Raw genomic sequence first — 20,707 nt, forward strand, 5'->3', positions numbered from 1 at the left:
GGAAAAGGCATAAGGTGTGCATGCCTTTCACTAATTAAATCAAGCAAATTTGAAAAGGCAAGCCCACAAACCAACCAACTGATGAGTATAGTTAAAAGCCCATAGAGTGATTACACCAGGGACAGAGCGCTTTGCGCGCTCGACCTTAAAAATGACCCACCTTTTTTCCCCCACAAAAAATTAAGAGGCTTGGATTTGTCAGTAATTTCCGTGTGTGTACAATCTCTATTACCTGTGAAAGTTTGTTTTGACAGTCTGGTCTGAATGGGAATATGTCAGAATATTGTGAACAGAAATATTCTGTGACATAAATATTATGAACTGAAAAATTGTTTGTAAAAATATTACCCTCTTCCTCTTGGATGTAGCTTTTTCACATCAACTGGGCAATTTTTGTAGACATTAGTTAGAATCAATGTTCTGGCAGGCAATGTTGGTATTGCAGTACCACCACGTGACAATGAGTCTCTGTATGGATGATATCCGTTAGCGGAACATTTTAACAATACTAAATACAGTGTATTGGAATATGTTCTATAGTTAATTCCCAATATAACAAACCGCTTAAAAACGTGATGCCTGTCTTTATTCCAAGTATAGGGAAATAGTTTTATTGCCAGCTGATGCGCATTTTCCCTGCACGGCAAACAAAGCTAAATATTCGGCTAAATTCATAACAAGAATTGTGCCAAGATGTCTTTAATCACATCACTCTCATTATGGCATAACTATGAATGCCTCGCCAAAATTCTGCTTCAGAAAATGATTTGTTGAACGTGTGGGTGGACTACAGAAACTGCAAAGATCATCCTTATTTCTCACAACATTCTGAGCCATATAACTGGTAAAGATACATCATTTACCTTTAATCTTTACTAACCTTCTGCTTATTGGTGGCCTCAGAGAAGTGGCCCTGGTAAAGACTATTACACTATTCTTACATTGTTTTGAGTACAAAAACTTTGATACTTGTCACCAAGATAAAGTTGTCCCACTCTTATCCGCGTTTACTGAAACATAATACAATCGTGAGTTATTGAGAGCACTGAGGCAGCTAGGAAGTGCCTGTTCCATATTAAATGATATGGGCAAGACCACATGAAGTGAGCACTGAAGTCTTATTTTAAGGTATGCTATGTGACACGGTTGTAGACTTAGATAAAAATGCCATTTACCACTGTTTCCTAATTAAATGAGCTTCCTTTAGCTGACATTGTAGCAGAATTTGTGGAAGTCTATAAAAAGAGCTACATAACACTGGTTTAGCACAATTTCGCATCAGGCTACACTACAGCTAAACATACCTGGGCACAGCACAACAGACCCACAGCAAAATGCAATATATTTACAACAAAACAACAGTTTTACGCAGCAACAGAATAATGCAGCCTAAAAACTAGAACACAGCAGCAACACAAAAGTACAAACTACCCATGATAATGCAATTACTACACCACAGCAAAACATAACTGGGCACAGCACAACAGACCCACAGCAAAATGCAATATATTTACAAAAAAACAACAGTTTTACGCAGCAACAGAATAATGCAGCTTAAAAACTAGAACACAGCAGCAACACAAAAATACAACCTACCCATGATAATGCAATGCTAACACAACAAAACGACCTTACACAAAAAGAAAGCAAAGTTAAACTATAGCAATAGAATTCCATCAAAATGGGCATAACACAACACAGCAGCACAACAGCTACGCCTAAACAATGCAACAGTTGCAAAACTGTGGATTTGTTTTGTAGTAAGTTGAGTTGTGGTTCTTTTGTTTGTGTGGCGTTGTGATGGGGTGTATTTTTTTCAGTTTTCTTGTATTTTTACTGTTTTGAGTTTTGTTTAGCGCGTTGTGCATTTGTGTGGCGCACATGTCAACCAGGAGTGTATCTTATCACCTTGAGACTGGGGTGCTGCCCTAACTGAGGTATATTGGAATAGCGAGGTTTTAATTTTTTTTGTGGAAACCTTGGACTGAGGTGGCGATTCTGATGTGCAGTTGGAGGCTGCCCCAAGCTTTAGGAGTCAAGCACAAGAAGGCAGGACTGCTGGCAGTAGCTCTTTGGATGCTGGTGACATAGGCGATCGGGAGGCTGGCAGAGTAGAGGTGTTGAGAAGCAGATGTGTCTGTTCAGGTATGCAGGACCATGGATACGCAGTGCTTTGTATGAAGAAGAGAGCACATCTTTAATGGGAAACCAGTGGAAGTCTTTGAGATGTGTGCATATGTGAGTGGCAGGGTGGGAGTTTGAACGGGAGTCTGGCAGTTGAATTCTGGATAACCTGGAGAAACATTTTGAGATGTAAGGTGATGCTGACATATGATGCGTTTCCGTAGTTCAGCCTATTGGCGATCAGTGCTTGGATGATGGTTCTGCAGATGTTGAACAGAATCCATCTAAAAATGTTCCTGAGGAGCTTGAGGGTGTGGAAGCAGGAAGAGGAGACCGTGTCTTGTGTCTTATCTTGTGGTTTTGTTGTTGCAATGGTCTCCTGTGTTGTCTGTGGTGTTTTAATTGCATTTGTTACTGTGGCGTTGTGATACTGGAGTGTACTGTGTTGAGGTGGGGTGATTCCAAAGTACCTCTAGTGTAGCCAGTTTACTCAGATTTACCCAGGCACACGTCACATATCACAGTTGTTGCAAGTCCAGTTTTGTGAAACATTGGTTAAAAGTATTTAAACAAGACCCTGTGCTAATAATTGTTAAGGTCATGTAATCATGCCCACCAAAAAGGTTTTGTCTTCAAGCCCACATTTGAAGAAACTTTTAAAAATCATATGACTACCACGTTGGCTGTAGTAAATAATAGCATCTCTCAAAGGAAACTAGACCTCAAGTTACCCCATCGCAAAACCTCTCATTGCCTTCAAATAAATGGTAACGCCTGAGACATGAACCATTCAAGCAACTAACATCAACCCATAAAACGTAGCCAATAGAAGTCTAACTGACTGATCTCCAGAAACAATCCATCCACAGACATAGTAAACAAAATATCAAAATTGTTAAGCTCTGTAGAAGGCCATAAGAAACGCCCATAAAACAGAGTGACATCGACAGATCCTAAGATACAAATTCAAAACCTGCAACCTAGAGTCTGTACTCTATATTTGATGTAATTGATTTTGACCAAATATTGTTACCTTGATACTCCAGGTCTGTATATACTATTTCAAAGTAAGAAATAGTGTGAACAGAGTCCAAGGATTCCCCTTAGAGGTAAGATAGTGGCAAAAATAGATAATTCTAATGCTCTATTTTGTGGTAGTGTGGTCGAGCAGTAGGCTTATCAGAGGGTAGTGTTAAGCATTTGTTGTACACACACAGGCAATAAATGAGGAACACACACTCAAAAGACAATTCCAGGCCAATATGTTATTATATAGAAAAATATATTTTCTTAGTTTATTTTAAGAACCACAGGTTCAAGATTTACAAACAATACTTTAAATGAAAGGTATTTCACTCAGGTATTCTAGGAACTTTGAATTATCACAATAGCATGTACAGTGTTGACAAAAATGGCAATAAGATAATTTAAAAGTGGACACAGTGCAAAAATCAACAGTTCCTGGGGGGGGGGGGGTAAGTAAATGTTAAGTTCACAGGTAAGTAAAACACTTACAGGGTTCAAAGTTGGGTCCAAGGTAGCCCACCGTTGGGGGTTCAAGGCAACCCCAAAGTTACCACACCAGCAGCTCAGGGCCGGTCAGGTGCAGAGGTCAAAGTGGTGCCCAAAACACATAGGCTTCAATGGAAATAGGGGTGCCCGGTTCCAGTCTGCCAGCAGGTAAAGGACCCGTGACTTTGGAGGGTAGACCAGGGGGGTTTTGTAGGGCACCGGGGGGACACAAGCAGGCACAGAAAGTACACCCTCAGCGGCACAGGGGCGTCCGGGTTTCTAATAGGAATCAATGGGGTGACCCGGGGGTCTCTTAAACGAGGCAGGCAGGCAGGCACAGGGGGGCTTTTTGGGGTAGCCACCACCTGGGCTAGGCAGAGGTTCGCCTGGGGGTCGCTCCTGCTGTGGAGTTCGGTTCCTTCAGGTCTTGGGGCTGTGGGTGCAGTGTGGTTTCCAGGCGTCGGGTTCCTGGAAGCAGGCAGTCGCGGTCAGGGGAAGCCTCTGGATTTCTTTTGTAGGCGTCGCTGTGGGGCTCAGGGGGGTCAACTGTGGCTACTCACGGGCTCGCAGTCGCCGGTAGTCCTCCCTGTAGTGTTAGTTTTCTGCAGGTCGAGCCTGGGGCGTCGGGTGCAGAGTGGAAAGACTCACACTTCGGCGGGAAACCAAAGTTGCTTCCTTGTTTCAAAAAGTTGCAATTTCTTGAACAGGGACGCTGTTCTCGGGAGCTTCTTGGTCCTTTAGATACAGGGTAGTCCTCTGAGGCTTCAGAGGTTGCTGGACCCTGTTGGATTCGTCGCTGTTGCAGTTTTCTTCGAAGTAGGGAGACAGGCCGGTGGGGCTGGGGCCAAGTCAGTTGTCGGGTCCGTCTTCACTGCAGGGCTTCAGGTCAGCAGTCCTTCTTCTTCTTTAGGTTGCAGGAATCTAGTTTCCTAGGTTCTGGGGAGCCCCTAAATACTGAATTTAGGGGGGGGTTTAGGTCTGGGAGGGCTGTAGCCAATGGCTACTGTCCTTGAGGGTGGCTACACCCTCTTTGTGCCTCCTCCCTGAGGAAAGGGGGGCACATCCCTAATCCTATTGGGGGAATCCTCCAAAACCAAGATGGAGGATTTCTAAAGGCAGGGGTCACCTCAGCTCAGGGCACCTTAAGGGCTGTCCTGACTGGTGGGTGACTCCTCCTTGTTTTTCTCATTATCTCCCCTGGACTTGCTGCCAAAAGTGGGGGCTGTGTCCAGGGGTCAGGCATCTCCACTAGCTGGAGTGCCCTGGGGCATTGTAACACGAAGCCTGAGCCTTTGAGGCTCACTGCTAGGTGTTACAGTTCCTGCAGGAGGGAGGTGTGAAGCACCTCCACCCAGAGATGGTTTTGTTTCTGGCCTCAGGGGGCACAAAGGCCCTCACCACATGGGGTCAGAAACTCGTCTCAGCAGCAGGCTGGCACAGACCAGTCAACCCTTCACTGAACAATTGGGTAAAATACAGGGGGCATCTCTAAGATGCCTCTGTGTTCATTTTTTAATAAATCCAACACTGGCATCAGTGTGGGTTTATTATTCTGAGAAGTTTGATACCAAACTTCTCAGTATTCAGTGTAGCCATTATGGAGCTGTGGAGTTCGTTTTTGACAAACTCCCAGACCATATACTTAATATGGCCACAACTGTACTTACAGTGTCTAAGAATAGACTTAGACACTGTAGGGGCATATTGCTCATGCAGCTATGCCCTCATATGTGGTATAGTGCACCCTGCCTTAGGGCTGTTAGGCCTACTAGAGGGGTGACTTACCTATGCCTCAGGCAGTATTTTGTGTGCATGGCATCCTGAGGGATGCCATGTCGACTTTGCCTTTTTCTCCCCACCAACACACACCATCTGCAATGGCAGTGTGCATGTGTTAGGTGAGGGGTCCCTTAGGGTGGCACAACATATGCTGCAGCCCTTAGGGACCTTCTCTGGTCACAGGGCCCTTGGTACCACTGGTAACATTTACAAGGGACTTATCTGTGTGCCAGGGGTGTGCCAATTGTGGAAACAATGGTACATTTTAGGTGAAGGAACACTGGTGCTGGGGCCTGGTTAGCAGGGTCCCAGCACACTTCTCAGTCAAGTCAGCATCAGTATTAGGCAAAAAGTGGGGTGTAACTGAAACAGGGAGCCAATTTCTTACAGTCTCTAAAAGTGGTGTGGCATAGAAGCATATCCAGGCATTCTTTTCAATAAATGTGACATATATAATTATGGGCAAGGTTTTAAAGCATGTGAACTAACATCCTGCACTGTCCATAGCTCTCATTTGACCAGTGTTTTGGTGCCCCTCTGAGCTTTCTGTTATTGCAGCGGACATATTACAAAATATCAGACATGCTCCTAAAGAATGCCAGATCTGTTAGGTTTGCCACCACCTTCTTCTATACTCTCTCTGTGTCACACCCTTTTTTCACAGCATCTTTCTGAATTCCACCAGCTGAATATTTCACACCTCATCTCCTTCCTCTTTTGCACCCTTCTTTCTCTCTCATGCATGCACTTCTTTGCATCTCCTTCACTTCATTATTCCCCTACGCGCACACTATGCATCCACTCACCTTTAAGGACTGCATTTTCATTTACTTTCACACTGTAAGTAATTTGACAGCAGTATACTGCTTTCACACACTTATGCCTAGAATGAAAATTACAATTGTCATTCGCGACCATTGCTCTCTGCGATTTGCATAGAGGCCAGGGACAAGCTGAAGATATATTTTGTCCAGGATTATGCCCCACGGAAAAACACTGTGAGACACTAGCTGTACCTTTAGCCTCAACTCCAGAGCTCTCAAACTAGATTGGAAACTTCTCTTGGGTTACTTTAGTTGAACGTGCAATTATGCAACTAAAAAATATACAACTAGTCTTTGTGAAAACACAGAAAACTATAATAGTTTATAGAAAATATATATATATATATATATATATATATATATATATATATATATATACGAGTAAAGTCTTGATGGAAAGACCACATGAATTGTGTGTACTATATGCAAAAAAAATAGGGGTATAATCACCCTTCCACCACTTGCCTCTCACTGACACCTACAGGCAATCCAGTTCACAGAACATGCTTTTAAAGAGTAACAACCAGATAATGGAAAAAGCAAATACTCTTGGGAAAGTAAATTAAGAATGCATATGTGAAATGTAGATGGGAGGTACCCTGCTGCCATGGATTGCCTCAATGGTTAATATAGCTGATGTTCAGAAATTGATCAGTGCTTTCCCTGTGAAGTTAAGAACAGAATATAAGGACCTGTTTCAAAGTCTGCTTTTAACTGCTGCAAGGTCTTGGCCCCTGCCCTACCAAAGCTTTGATGAAAGTCCTCACACACCTATGAAGTGGCATGATTTAGCATAGGTCCCTTCCTCACATTGATTCTTACAAGGGTATCGTTGTGGGCTTTAACCCTCTTAGAGGGGAGCTCTTGCAGTGTAAGAAACAAAAAAAACTCTTATGATAATTGGTGTGAGTGCTTTTGTTTTAGAGGGTGCTCAGGGGAAAGTGGTGGAAGAAAGATTACAACTACATCTTAATAGACACTAACTTAGTCTTATTCCCAGTGGGTAGAAATAAAAGGAGAAAATGAGTTTCTGCCTATATTGGTACCCTCAGGCAGTAGGTGGTGAGGTATTCATCAGGACCACCCCCCCTCTGCTTAATAAACCTCACTGATTATTTATCTTTACCACTTCTGTAAAGCTACAAAACAAATGGAACATATTACAGTTGAAGTCCACGTTTAGGAAAACCCTCATTGTGCTAGAATAAGGCCTCAACTCAACTTCCTTACTAAGCGTAGCCAACCTTTGTGTACCAATCGCCCTACACACCTTGTTGTAGGTAATGTGATAAATGACACCCACTTATGTGCCAGGAAAGCTTTATTTGACATATTGAAATAGAGATCTTCTGGCTATGACTAAAGAAAACAGAACAGCTAGACCTGGTACCCAACTGTTCTTATGCATAAGGTGTTAGCTGCACTGGATTATGAAGGAGCTAGGTTACGTATTGATTTTAAGATTAAATTGAGCTACTTATCCCAGTCAAGTGATTTTGAGCTTCAGTAATACACTGGTTAGATAAATCTTAGACCTTAAGTTCTTATGAACTATGAGGGGAAAATTGCAATAGGCTTAAATGTCTGCAAGTCACCTTCCTAATCCTTTGTGAGCAAATAATGCTAGAAGATACCTTTATTAATTCATCCACTAAATGATTTCAATGTCAGTAAGAAATGATCAACCGATTTATGAATGCATATTAAAGAGAAGTACTTAAGGAACAAACCATGGCAAAGCCAATAGATCTCCCCTTGGGGATCTATTGGCTTTGCCAATGGTTTTACCCATGCTTTAGAACATCCCTGATACAGTGTAGCATGGCTAAAAAAAAATAGAAGTTAAAAAAGCCTAGAAGGCAGCCAGTCTTCCTATTTTGTAGGCTGGCGTATTCAAAATTACTTGAGGGTTTGTTTGGGGAAAGCAACACAGGGTGTGGAATTACAGGGGGTGGAGGTGGAGAAGCATCATGAGGGCAGTGTAATCAACATGGGGTGGGTGGGAGCAACTCAGGTGTGGTAGTAGAAGCAACATGGAATGTACAGAGGGAAAGCAAACAGAGCAAGAAGAAGCACAAAGGCAGAAAAGAAAAAGGTGAAGAAGCACGCAAGTGCATCACAGAGGGAGAACGGAAAAAAACACTGGCAGAGAAAGAGCAGAACTAGTGTGGCAGAGGGAGGAAGTACATGAGGGAGCTAGCTGAAAAAAATTTGTGAGGTGCTTAAACTGAAAAATGAGCAGTTGAAGGACACATGTAATGCATCCATGGACCCAGGGAGGGACAAATGCACAGAGAGAAAGTAAAGGTCACACAAGCTAACGTGTAAGAATCAGGCAAATGAGTGCCAATAAAACCAACCATTGTTAAGCAATGGGCAGGCTCTAAGCCCATTGTTTGCTGACTGTATGTCTTACAACAGACAGTGCATATGTTGTCTTGTAGGTGAGACCTAAATATTAGGCTAGTGTAAAGTGTGATAATCTCAACCAAGCTGTGGAAGGATTTTGGTCCTTGAAGCAAAAGTAAAACGGATGAAGGGTTAGAGCTCTCAAGTGATATTTAATCACAATTCCTGGCAACAATATAATGCAATTTTGTTGAAATGTGGTGAAACGATGTACACCGTACATATTGTGGAAAGTTTTTCTTGGAGTTTCCTGTTGAGTAAGCAGGGGGTGAAAGGAATTGACTCCATAAACTGTACTCCTCTACCTGGTCCAAATGGGATTTCAAAATCTTTTGAAAAATAATGGTGGTAGGGTCTCTTAATCTTGCGCTATGGTAGTGTTGTTTGTAAGGGAAGAAGCCTGACTCTTACCCATGTTTCTAAGCAGGTCAGGTAATTTGAATCCTCACACCTTCACTTACTTTCACTTTTAATCTGTTGCACTGCTGCTTCATATCCGTCAAAGGAATATTTTATAAAGTTGACTGGCTATATCCTTATTCATTATTCTAAAACCAAATCATTACTTTGGGATATAAATGTATTACAATAGCCTTAGTGGACACAAGGTAATTGAAAAATGGTTGTCTGAGTGTTACCTCAGCTGTCGTCTGAAAACTTGCAATTAGTCATTTTAATATGTAGCGCGAAAAATCTTGTAAACTATTGTGTATATTTAACTACTTACATGGTTGTGATATACTTTAAATCTTGATAAATGTTCATCTCGCAAAATCTTCTATTTTTTTGACCTTGGACTCTCCATTATAAGTTTTGAAAACATCTCAACGTCTGCTCCCACAGTAAAGGTTATTTTTAATCATGCAATATACACGTTGAGAAAGCAAAGTAGTTTTTCCATATATGTGATGTAAATACTAGAATTCCATTAGGCTGGTGCCGCAAGGCATACCTCATCAGATGGTGCATCACTCTTCTGCCGATAAGAATAGTTAGATGCCATTGATATCTTCCATAGAGAAGACATTTCATATGAGCAACTAAAAGATAGGGCAAAACATAATTTTTACTTGAATGAGTTAATGATAATTTTTATAGAATTATAGATGGTAAAAATGGGTATCTATGATCCATGGATTAATACTTTTTTCTTCACAATGCCCTTGCTATTTCTGTTGTGAGAGTAATTGAAGACAGCAGCAGGAAGATAGAGGAAAGAGGGCTCTAGAAATCTCGTTGAAGTTCCATTGTTTCTCATCTCTGGCCTTCCTGCTGACCTTCAGCAGCACATCAAAGGGTGTTGTAGGGCAATGGGTGAGGAAATGAATGATCCTTTGAAGTCATTTTGTGGTTGGGGTGGTGTCAGTGTGGCTGAGATATATCTTCTAACCAGTGGCGGCAGCCAAAAATCTGAAGGGGAGAGGTAGTGTGGTGGGGGGAGGAGGGGGGAGACAGAGGGGGAAAATCGAAAAAATAAATAAACTTACCTTACCGCCGTCTCCCACCATCTTGCTCCTGTTCCCTCGTTGTGATGTCCCAGCATTCAATGGGACACCAGCACGGATTCCCCAGCAATCCTGACCCTGCTATCATTCTAAAGCTAGCATGAAAGCAGCACCAGGATTGGTCTGAGCGACTCGGACTGCTGCTCAGACACAGCCCTGGTGTTTGTGCAGTTTCTGCAGCCCGGCTGTTAAACACAGCCGGGCTGGAGAAACCTAAGTGCGCATGTGTGTTTAGCCGGCCTAAGACAGCCAGGCAAACACACATGCACACTCAGGTGCACTCTCCTCCTTCTCCTCCTCCTCATCCCCCTCCCTCCTACCTCCCGTTTCCCAGCCCCACCCCTCGCTACACTGCTGGCTGTGCCAGCAGCATTAAAATAAAAGAACTATGGTTTTTATTTTTCTGCTGCTTGCTCAGCTTGGGGTGGGAAGGGCACTCATTCGCCATAGCTGAGGAGCCACCCTTGCTTCTAACTGTAACATTTTGGTGAATTGACTTCTATGAATCAGCGTACCTCACTATAATTTTTATCAGATCTATTACAAATTGTGAGCAGTCATGTTCACGCCAGGTAGTGAAAATAGAGCATGATTGATTTATATAGCTTAGCTTGATAGTGCAGCTATTGTCAGAACATTATGTGAGAATTTATATGTTGGGAACCAGGAGTACACGTTTTGATTGGGCAGAAGTTGTGTGCTTTTACAAAATAGTGCTTGCCCTCCTCACAGATGCGAAGTTGGGTGTATTTATCCACCTGCTGGGCTTGAACTTTCAGGAACACATACATTTCATTGTAATGCTATTAAAATATCTTATATAACTGGATAATTTATGGTATTTTTCTCTGGCATCACCACAATAGAGGGATGCAGTTATTAACCTACATGGATTTTTAAGTCTGGCTTGACAGGTACTACTGTGGTCTGAACGTTTAACCTACACCAATATCATTCTACAGTTATTTGCTTCTTCACAAATAGATATCCATTCCCGTACTATCTACTTGTTATTTTTTACTTCACCGTACAACATTCCATGAAAGGTAGATCTATTGGCATCACCAATGATTGTTGTATCTGTTAAATTCCAACAATACATGGGGCCGAAAATTGTAGAGCTTGTATGATAGCTTTTGAAATCTAAAAACAAAGTGTTATGTTGAAAGCTAATTTATGTGCATGTGCATGTAGCAAAGTGGTTGTTTTGTATTCTATCATTGGTGTAAAAATTATTGCAAATAATGATTATATTTCTAAATATAACGTAGAAGGAAATATTGCTTTTTTGTAAATTACATTGTATATGTTAATCATTTTTTCTGTCTGGAAATTTAAAGGTCCTTTTAGGCCCCACTCTCAGCATTAAGTAAATAATTAATTTAATTAATTTATGTAGATAGTGTAAATTCTCTTTTTTAGGTATTGCCTCCACATCGCTTGCACTATGCTTGGGAAATCAATATTCAATATAAATGTTAAAAGGGACTTACATCCCGCCTTGCTTTTCACTGGTTCCTGTGCTTTCCACTTACTTTTCCTCTTTCTATTGGCTGTAGCACGATTTCTTGCATTTAGCAATGCTTTTACCTCTGTGTTTGCTCTTCTCAGTGTTCCGAGGCCCCAGTACTGTGTTCATCCGCTTTGGTTTCCTAACTTCTTTTCTTAATTTATTTGCTTCTTTACACAAAGCGCAATGCATAGCAAGAACCCCAACGAAGGTTTAAAAGCGCTTTACAGACACAGAGAGATTAAGTGATTTGCACAGAAACACGAGGTTGTGCCTTACACCAAGACGGTCGCAAAGGCACTCGTCAGTTCCCCCAGGGCAATGCGTACTTTACAGTGCCCTCGGGGCTCAAGCAGCCACCCGCTCTGGTGCTCCCTTTTCTTGTTTAATATTCAGTAACACCGAGAGGCGCAAAACTAAATGTCAGTAGGGAGGCTTATGAAAGTTTCTCGGTTGTAGAAGTACTGTATTATAAAGCATTTTTATGGCTTCCCGCTCACCAAAGAAGTTGCGTGCCCCGCCAATACAGTCAGCTGCAGATATGAAAGAAATGCAAGATGATTTTACAAGGCAATGCCCGGGTTAGTAGCAGTGCAGTACATTCGAAGATAGTTCTTGTAATGTTAATTTTCGAAAGACATAATAAAGGACTACAAGCCCAAAAAGGTTAAGTTGCAACATGTATTGGATGAGTTATTCAGGCATGAATCTAGAAAACTTCATAGCTCCACCTGAGACTGTCCGAGACTAATGTATGCCTAGACCACATGCAGCATTTACAAAAGTAAACGCTTCTTTCCTCATTATGCAGGGAAAAGTACCAGTTTACATTTTTCCTCCAGAGGGAGCAGTGTTGCCTTATTGTGTATACACTTTTTCATTTTCTTTTTTTTTTCGCTTTAAAGATGCAAAAGTGCACTTATACAAAAGCCATTCATCAAGCACTTCTGTGCTCAAAATACGCCAAAGTTGTTTCGGTGTTCTAAAGGCAAGGTGTTAAGCAAATATTATTGCAGAGTCGCTTCTCAATTTCTCAAAATGGGCGCAGTACGAGAAGCATCTCCACCAGATGAATCTTTGGTGTGTAATTCTGGTTTTAATTGCTCGCCAATTACAAGAGAGGAGTACAACAAAGCTATGAAAAAATGATTTTGTTGGCGCTTTTTGAATTGCTTTATTCCTGTTTTGCTGTCTTAAGTTGGACCAGCAAAATAATTTTTTTCTATAGTAATCTTAACATTGCTTCAAGATACACATGTAGACAATGATTAGAGGCAGAGACACACAAAACACACACATAAAATGACTCTCACACATGCACAGGCATACACTGAATACACTGAGAAAGAAAGAGACTAATAGAGCTAGGGACGCACACAATTACAGTCACAAACGAAAAATGTCAGACACACACATTTGCGAAGAGACACACACACAGACGGAGATGTAGTAAGTACTCTGACCTATGGATGAAGCTAAGTACTGGTTTATTAGTAGAGGCTACACGGTTGTGGAGCAGCACAGCCAGGGAACATCCAGAGCATCTTCAGTTCATGCATAACTGTCCAAAACAACCACTATCAAATCTAAGAATGTTCCTACTCACAGCCCAGCACCAGAATGTATTACATCATCACTGTAATCATCACAGTACTACACATCTTCCCTTCTTCATACAAAAAACCCCACTATAAAAGTTCACTTAACATAACATCAACAGACCACAGAAAAATATAGCAATAAATAAATACAAAAGGGTGTGTGTGTGTGTGTGTGTGTATATATATAGCAAAATATATTAGCAAACATTATTCACGATATCTCCTCAGAATGACTCTTTCTTAAGCTCTGCCTCCTTTTCTTATTATTATTTCTCTCCCACTCATCATTTTCTTTGTTGGGTCTTTTCACACCAACGTGTTCAGTTTCTGTATCACCAGCTTGACAGCAAATTTTACCTTTACAACTTTAGCAAGATTCCACCAATGACCTCCTTCAACTTGGATGGCATTACCAAGAATCCCCCAAACTCCCAATTTAGCTCTTCCCCTTTTTTACATGTATTGGTGACCTTACACGAACCATATTTCCAACTTGTAAAGGTGTTAATTTGACACCCTTTTTGGTGTCATACCATTTCTTTTGTTTTTGTAGAATTTGATTCATGTTTTCTCTTACCACCTGCATCAAACTTGTCACACCAGAATTTCTTTTAAACCATGTTCCATCCACGCTGATCTAAAGCTTGTGTTTGCCGTTCTTTGCCTTGATAATGCAAAAGGTGAGACTTTTGCTGATGAGTGAGGTAGTTCTGTTAAACCAAATCATACTATTCAAATACTTTTCTATATAATGGTGTCCATCTCTGGCCCACTTACTACATTCACTCACAACCCGATTCATCTTCTCCACCAAACCATTGATTTGTGGATGATAAAGAGAACTCTTCACATGTTTCATTCAACAAGATTCCACAAACTTTTCAAAATCATGGCTTATGAATTGAGTACCAATATCTGAAATGAGAGTCTCTGGGAAATCTTCTCTCATAAATGTTTCCTTAAGGAAATTAATTACTACTCTAGTGGTAGATTCTTTAACCATTTCAACCTCGGGCAATTTAGAGGCATAATCCATCAACACCAAAATGTATTTATTACCACAAGATAACGCATCATAAAGTCCCATAACGTAAATCCCTAACTTTTCCCATGGCCTGTCTGGACACTCAGTGGGCAGAAGAGGAGGTGTGACCACTTTCAAACTTTTATTAGCCAATCCACAAACACAACAATTGCCAATTACTTCCTCCACATCCATTCTTGGCCACCAAAATGTTTCACGAATATGAAGTTTGGTAAGGGGCATACCCAAATGGCCCTCATGTGCCTTCTTAATAATACCCACTCTGACTGAATGTGGTAGAATAATGTTATATGTATGTAATAACATTCCTTTTTCAATAGAAATCTCACTACTTACTTTACAGTAGGGTTGCAACAATGGAGCCAACATTTTCTCATGGGGCCACCCATTTCTAACCATTTCACAAACTTGTTGCAAAAAATCAACTGTCATAGCAAGCCTCCATTCATTCTTTGTGCATGTCCTCATATCAGGTACATCCAAATGCTGCTACCATACAATCTTCATAATCTTCCTCCACCAGATCAGAAAATTCTACTTCCTCATTTGCTTTCTTTTGCAGAAAGCGAGACAAATAGTCAGCTTTTCCATTCTTACCTCCAGTAATATAGTCAGTATCAAACTGATACTGTAAAACATTTGAGACTAACCTAAAAATTCTGGGGGAACACCACTTATTCACTTCACTGCCCAGTATACTGACTAAGGGTTTATGATCAGTTAACAACTTGAAACGCCTTCCCGGAATATGTGTTCTAAACTTTTTCATTGGCCCATTCACATGCTAATAGTTCCTTCTTGATAGCAGAATAATGAAGTTCAGCTTCTCTGAGCACCCTAGATGCAAAAGTTACTGTATTTTTAGAGCCATCAACTTCTTGTGTTAACATAGCTCCTAGACCTACGTGACTAGCATCAACAGTAATACAGCATGACTGTTTGGGGTCAAAAGGTTTGAGAGCTCCAATCTCACTTAGCATCACTAACATTCCTTCAAATGCTTTCATACACTTGTTCCCCCATACAAACTTTACTCCGTTCTTTAAAAAATTGCTAATAGGACGCACCTTGGTAGCAAAGTCTGGAACGTCTCTGGAGTAAAACTTAAACCAAGGTAAGATTTAACCCCCGTCTTGTAGGAGGAGCCAGGGTGATTCCATCAAATAATCCTGGTCTCGGTTTGATTCCTTCCTCTGAAATCATGTATCCTAGTACTCGATTTCTGTGCACCCAAACTTACACTTTTCTGTCTTCAGTAACACGCCTTGTTTTTGAAAAATGCTTAATACTTTTTTTAGAATTACTTCATGAGCGTCTTCATTGTCAGTAAAGATCAGAACATCATCCTGAAACACAAGTACACCCGCAGTCTCTTGAAGCAAATTATACATGACACTTTGAAAGACTGAAGCCAGGGGAGGCCAAGCCGAAAGGCATGCGTCGATATTGAAAAGTTCCTATGTGAGAAATTAATGCAGTGAAATGACGTGAATCAGGATGAAGTTCGACCTGATGATACGCACTCGCCAGATCGAGTTTAGAACAAATTTTGGCACCCCTTTGACAAGCAAAAAGATCACCGATCTATGGTAGTGGAGGTGAGTCTACCCAAATTTCCTTGTTCAAGGCCCTAAGATCAACACATACCCTTAATTGTCCAATCCTTTTGCAAACTACAACCAAGGGTGACAGCCATATTGAGGACTCAATGGGCTCAATAATGCCATTGTCGCAAAACTTAATAAGTTAGTTTTCTAAGTCTTCTGTAATATTGAAAGGAACACTTCTGAGTTTGTGTTTGGTGGGAACAGCCCCTTCTTTGATTTTAATGCTATGTTTGAACTCTCAAATTTTACCTAAACAATTTGCGAACACAGAAGGAAACCTGACCTTCCGTTTTTGACTTTCCCCCCCTCACAGTCCACTACTAGAACCCGTTCTTTCGCTCCAGGCTTCAATACCAGGCCAAATAAACTGGTGAACCTACCCCAGGATGCCAAGTCCTTTGACAGCAACTTATATTTTACCTCTGATCCTTCTACCTTTATAGTAGATCATCCTCAATGTAACCCAAAAGTTCAATTCTACGACCTTCAGATGAGAAAGGAGAACAATCAGATGGCATCAAATGTCTATCACCTCATGTTTCATTGAATAAAGATTGTGTGATCATGGCGATTCTAGGATCAGAATCAACTAGTAATTTAAGAACATTGTCCTTACTTTCATTTCTACGAAATGGTCAACACAAAATCCTTCAATAATTGTCTTGTTTAGCATCTACAGAAACAATTTCAGGCTCTGATTAGTTGTTGGATCCCACAACACAAACTTTTGTGTTTTTTTTTTTAAACACATTTTAGCAAAATTCCCAATTTATTTACAGTGGTTACAAGAAACATTAATTGCTAGACACTCCCCCCCCCCACACCCCCTTTTGCATGTGGAGCATTACCACACCGAAAGCACAAATTTGCATTGTTGAACCCCGGGTTAAAGCTCTTTTTGGTCTTGCCCCCTTCTGCGCAGGATTGGTGATTGCAGCTACTTTCAGAATTTCAATTGTGTTATCTTCAAGCTCCTTTAAGGAGACATATAAAATCTCAATGCTTTTAGCTACCTTGATAGTCACTTCAAGAGTTGGATTACTCTTGGATAATAATTTTTGCCTAATTTGTTCGTCTTTACATTGGCACACAAACTGATTTTTAATAAGTTGGTCCGTGAAAGTTCCAAATATACAAACGGAAGCAAGTCTACATAGTACTGAAATGTATGACTTCACATCCTATCCTTTATTTTGTTTTCTTTTAAAAATGTGTCTCAAGACTATAAGACTGGGTTACTTGTCAAACCATTATCAACCTCTTGTACAGGTACATCAGTTAGGCGTTTGTGGAGGGATCCACCTTGGAACCCTAAAGAATGAAGAATATTTTTTTTCCTTTCTGCACTAAATCTTAAGGCTCCTCCTATAGGGCCTAAATAAATTTCAAATGCGACAAACAATACTTCCCACTTAACAGGAGGTTCACCTGACGTATCTAAAAATGCTGGTGAAATCCCTTGAATATTAGACATGCTTAATGTTAAAACAACTATTAATATACAAGCGCTGTTTGAATGAATCCTTTTTCTATTAGATAATATAGTAAGGTGTGCGAACGACGGTGATCTGTCCTGTGAATCAAAAAAACACAGTATGCAAATAAATATAGTATGGTGTAGGAAGTAAGGTGTGCAAATCACAGTGATTGCACTGTGAGATAACAGAAACGCAGTATTTAAGTAAAAATAGTAGGGTGTGCAAATCACCATGATCCGCTATGTGAGACAACAAAAACACAGTTTTGAAGTAAAAATAGTATGGTGTGCAAATCACTGCGATCCGCTCTGTCAAGAAAAACTAAGCACCGTCCGCCATATAGAAACAGAACACGTTGTTGGTAAAAAAACAAAAAACTGGGTATCCTTGATTAGGTGTGCAAATCACAGTGATCCTCACTGTGACTGATGAAGCTTAGCAGACGACCGGCGCACTGTGACACATGCAGGTTAGAGAGCGTCAAACAGGAACGCCTTACTCGTAGGATGGCGTCGCAAACAGGCAGAATAGGAAAATGTTTGTACGTAAAATGCAATCACGTGGCACTACGAACCAGGAACGTCTCACTCCATGGATGACGTACGGAGATAACATCACAAACAGGCAGGATGAGGCAGAATAGTAAAATGTCTGTATGTCCGATGTTGAACATGATGACATGGCGTAGCGGATTCCTCTCCGCAAATCCTCACAGTTTTTTACAAAATGTAACATTGCCAATAACAAGCAAATGATAATAAGGTGCAAGTTCCTTCCACGCTCCTCCTTCACTGCTCCACATCCACAGCAGGCTTGATTATTACTATTGCAGTCTTAGCTATGCAATTACAAGAGTCACCACAAGATGGCAAATCAGAAAAGTAAGCAAATCCAGGACGGTACTGTTCTGTGCTTAACTCCACCGTATGTACCACATAAATCTTCCTGTACAAAATAAGAAATAATTGCACAAACACACCACACATAGGTCTGTGCGTGTAGCCAGCTCGTTGCCAAAAATCTTGTATTAAGTACTCTGACCAAGGGATGAAGATAAGTACTGGTTTATTAGTAGAGCCTACATGGTTGTGGAGCAGCACAGCCAGCGATCATCCAGAGCATCTTCAGTTCATACAATAACTGTCCAACATTTCTAATATCAACAATCTAATAATGTTCCTACCCACAGCCCAGCACCAAAATGTATTACATCATCACAGTAGTCATCACAGTACTACAAGAGATGGAGAAAACTCACACAAAAATATACTCTCACACAAATGCTCTGTCAAACAAGCTCTCTATTTGCCTGTGTTTCCCATCTTCTCCCCATGATAACGGCCTTCTAACAAATCCTCTATTGCCAATATTTCCTCAAAGAACATGATGAACTTCGTCAAGGCAAAGATGTTGCAGATCTGTGCCATAACATGCTATTGACCAGACAGAACAAATGTGTTGCTTCAGATAATGTGCTGTGAGAAAATGAGCGATGTAGACAGAGACAAAGCAGCTGTTGAAATTTGAGGGATGTCAAAGGTACATTTACAAAAGATACTCAGACTGAGTGCTCAAGACAGCTGTCATTGGACAGTTGAGGTGTTGTTGACAGACTGCACGAGGCTAGAGACTTAAACTCGAGCATTGTAAATCCAAATGTCAGATGCTGCTACAAAGTGTGAGAATGTCTATTCGTCAGTTTCTTGACTGAAAATGTAAATTAAAGAGTTTACAGGGGCTTTCAAGCAAGACTACAAGTGTTGTGGTTGTGGAGGGTGGATGAAGCTAACTTTAATTAGCAGAGAGCCTATTACTGCACTTTGTTTTATTTCTCAGTAGTATAGAAGGCCCACCCAAAAAATAAATCTACCCTAGCTTGACCTGCCTGCAAGGACACATTGTCAGACTGCTTTTTTTTTATTGCTTGATGATTGCCTAAGATTCTCTCAATGTGGTGCGATGAAATTCACAACTTCCGGTGGCGATCCAATCCCCTTTATATTTCAGTCAGTGGATAAATCTGGCTTTCACAATATCACTCGAAGGCACTGGACCGCTTTATACAACCACCAAAAAATGTCATAACACTTTTTACGGAGTTTCTTTAATTTATATTGCACAACTGCTCACCAACTTAAGTTACCAAAAAAATATTATTAATCACATAGGCGAAACCTAATGCATTTAGCAAGGCTTGTTTCTCTTCTCTTCCATTGGTCCTTCTTGCTCAGCTGTTAACTGAAGTATTCTGTTTCTCTTGTGTTTTGATATAGATAGATGTTTTGATAAACAACGGTGGCCGCTCTCAACGCTCACTATTTGTGGACGCAAGCTTGGATGTTTATGAAGCACTAATTCAAATTAACTATCTGGGAACGATTTCCCTAACTAAGTGTGTTCTGAAGCACATGGTCGAAAGGAAGAAAGGGAAGATTGTAAACGTGAGCAGTATAACAGGCTTTATTGGAGCACCTCTCTCTACAGGCTATGCTGCAAGCAAACATGCTCTTCAGGTAAAATTGCACATGTTTATTTTATCTCCTTGCTTTAGCTGTACTTCATTCAGAAGAGTGTGTATGAATATCAAGCATACAAATGTGCAAAGGCTAGTTTCTGAATGTTTGAGGTAAAAGTATGGCAGCAAGGGTTAAACACTACAGATCTATTAAGTGAGCATCTAAAAGCTTTACTTTTGTTTGATTCTGGTGAGTAGTTTGTAAAACGTTGTCTAGGCTACTTTATCAATACAGACTAAGAGCTGAGTGGTCCTTTGAACACCCTGAGCTTCTGCGTGGCCAGGAATCTTGTAAGCTGTACAGGGATATGAATGTAAGATGTATGAATGTAAGAGCGAGAAGTGAAGTAACTACAGGAGGAGAAACACTATCATTCTAGAAGTCACACCCTGTAGTTGTCTCCATATACCTGTGTCGAGTAGATGCTAACAATTAACTTAGCCTTTCCAGATTGCCTATTTGCTATGCCCTTCCCCATGTTTCCCACAGCAGACTCCACCAACATGCCTTGTGTACTACTCTGCTTTCTGAATCAAACCCACACAAGATTAAAGCCCCCATGCTGTCACCTTGCCCATTTTGATTCACTCACTCTCATGTGGCACCAAAATATTTTAGTGTACTTAACCCCTCTCGGTGAACCTTTAAAACGGCCTGGCTCTATCTATGTACTTGGTGTCATCACTGCTGACACTTTTCTGGCCTAATCAGTAACCTTACTGGTACCTGTCCTCTTTGATCAGATCAAATATGAGCCTTAATGTGGTTTGTTTAGTTAGGATTTGGCAGAGAAATGG

At 40.9% G+C, this 20,707-nt stretch overlaps 1 protein-coding gene across 1 annotated transcript in view; it reads left to right on the plus strand.

The window, feature by feature from the left end:
- DHRS7 (dehydrogenase/reductase 7) overlaps positions 1 to 20,707 on the plus strand; it is a 298,966-nt gene that overhangs the window by 126,143 nt on the left and 152,116 nt on the right. Inside the window, exon 4 of the mRNA XM_069207421.1 lies at positions 19,668 to 19,907. Within this exon, the coding sequence (XP_069063522.1) occupies positions 19,668 to 19,907 (240 nt within the window). The remainder of the gene's footprint in view (positions 1 to 19,667; positions 19,908 to 20,707) is intronic.

This window comes from Pleurodeles waltl, chromosome 9 (assembly GCF_031143425.1).
Source record: "Pleurodeles waltl isolate 20211129_DDA chromosome 9, aPleWal1.hap1.20221129, whole genome shotgun sequence".
In the NCBI taxonomy this organism is placed as follows: domain Eukaryota; kingdom Metazoa; phylum Chordata; class Amphibia; order Caudata; family Salamandridae; genus Pleurodeles; species Pleurodeles waltl.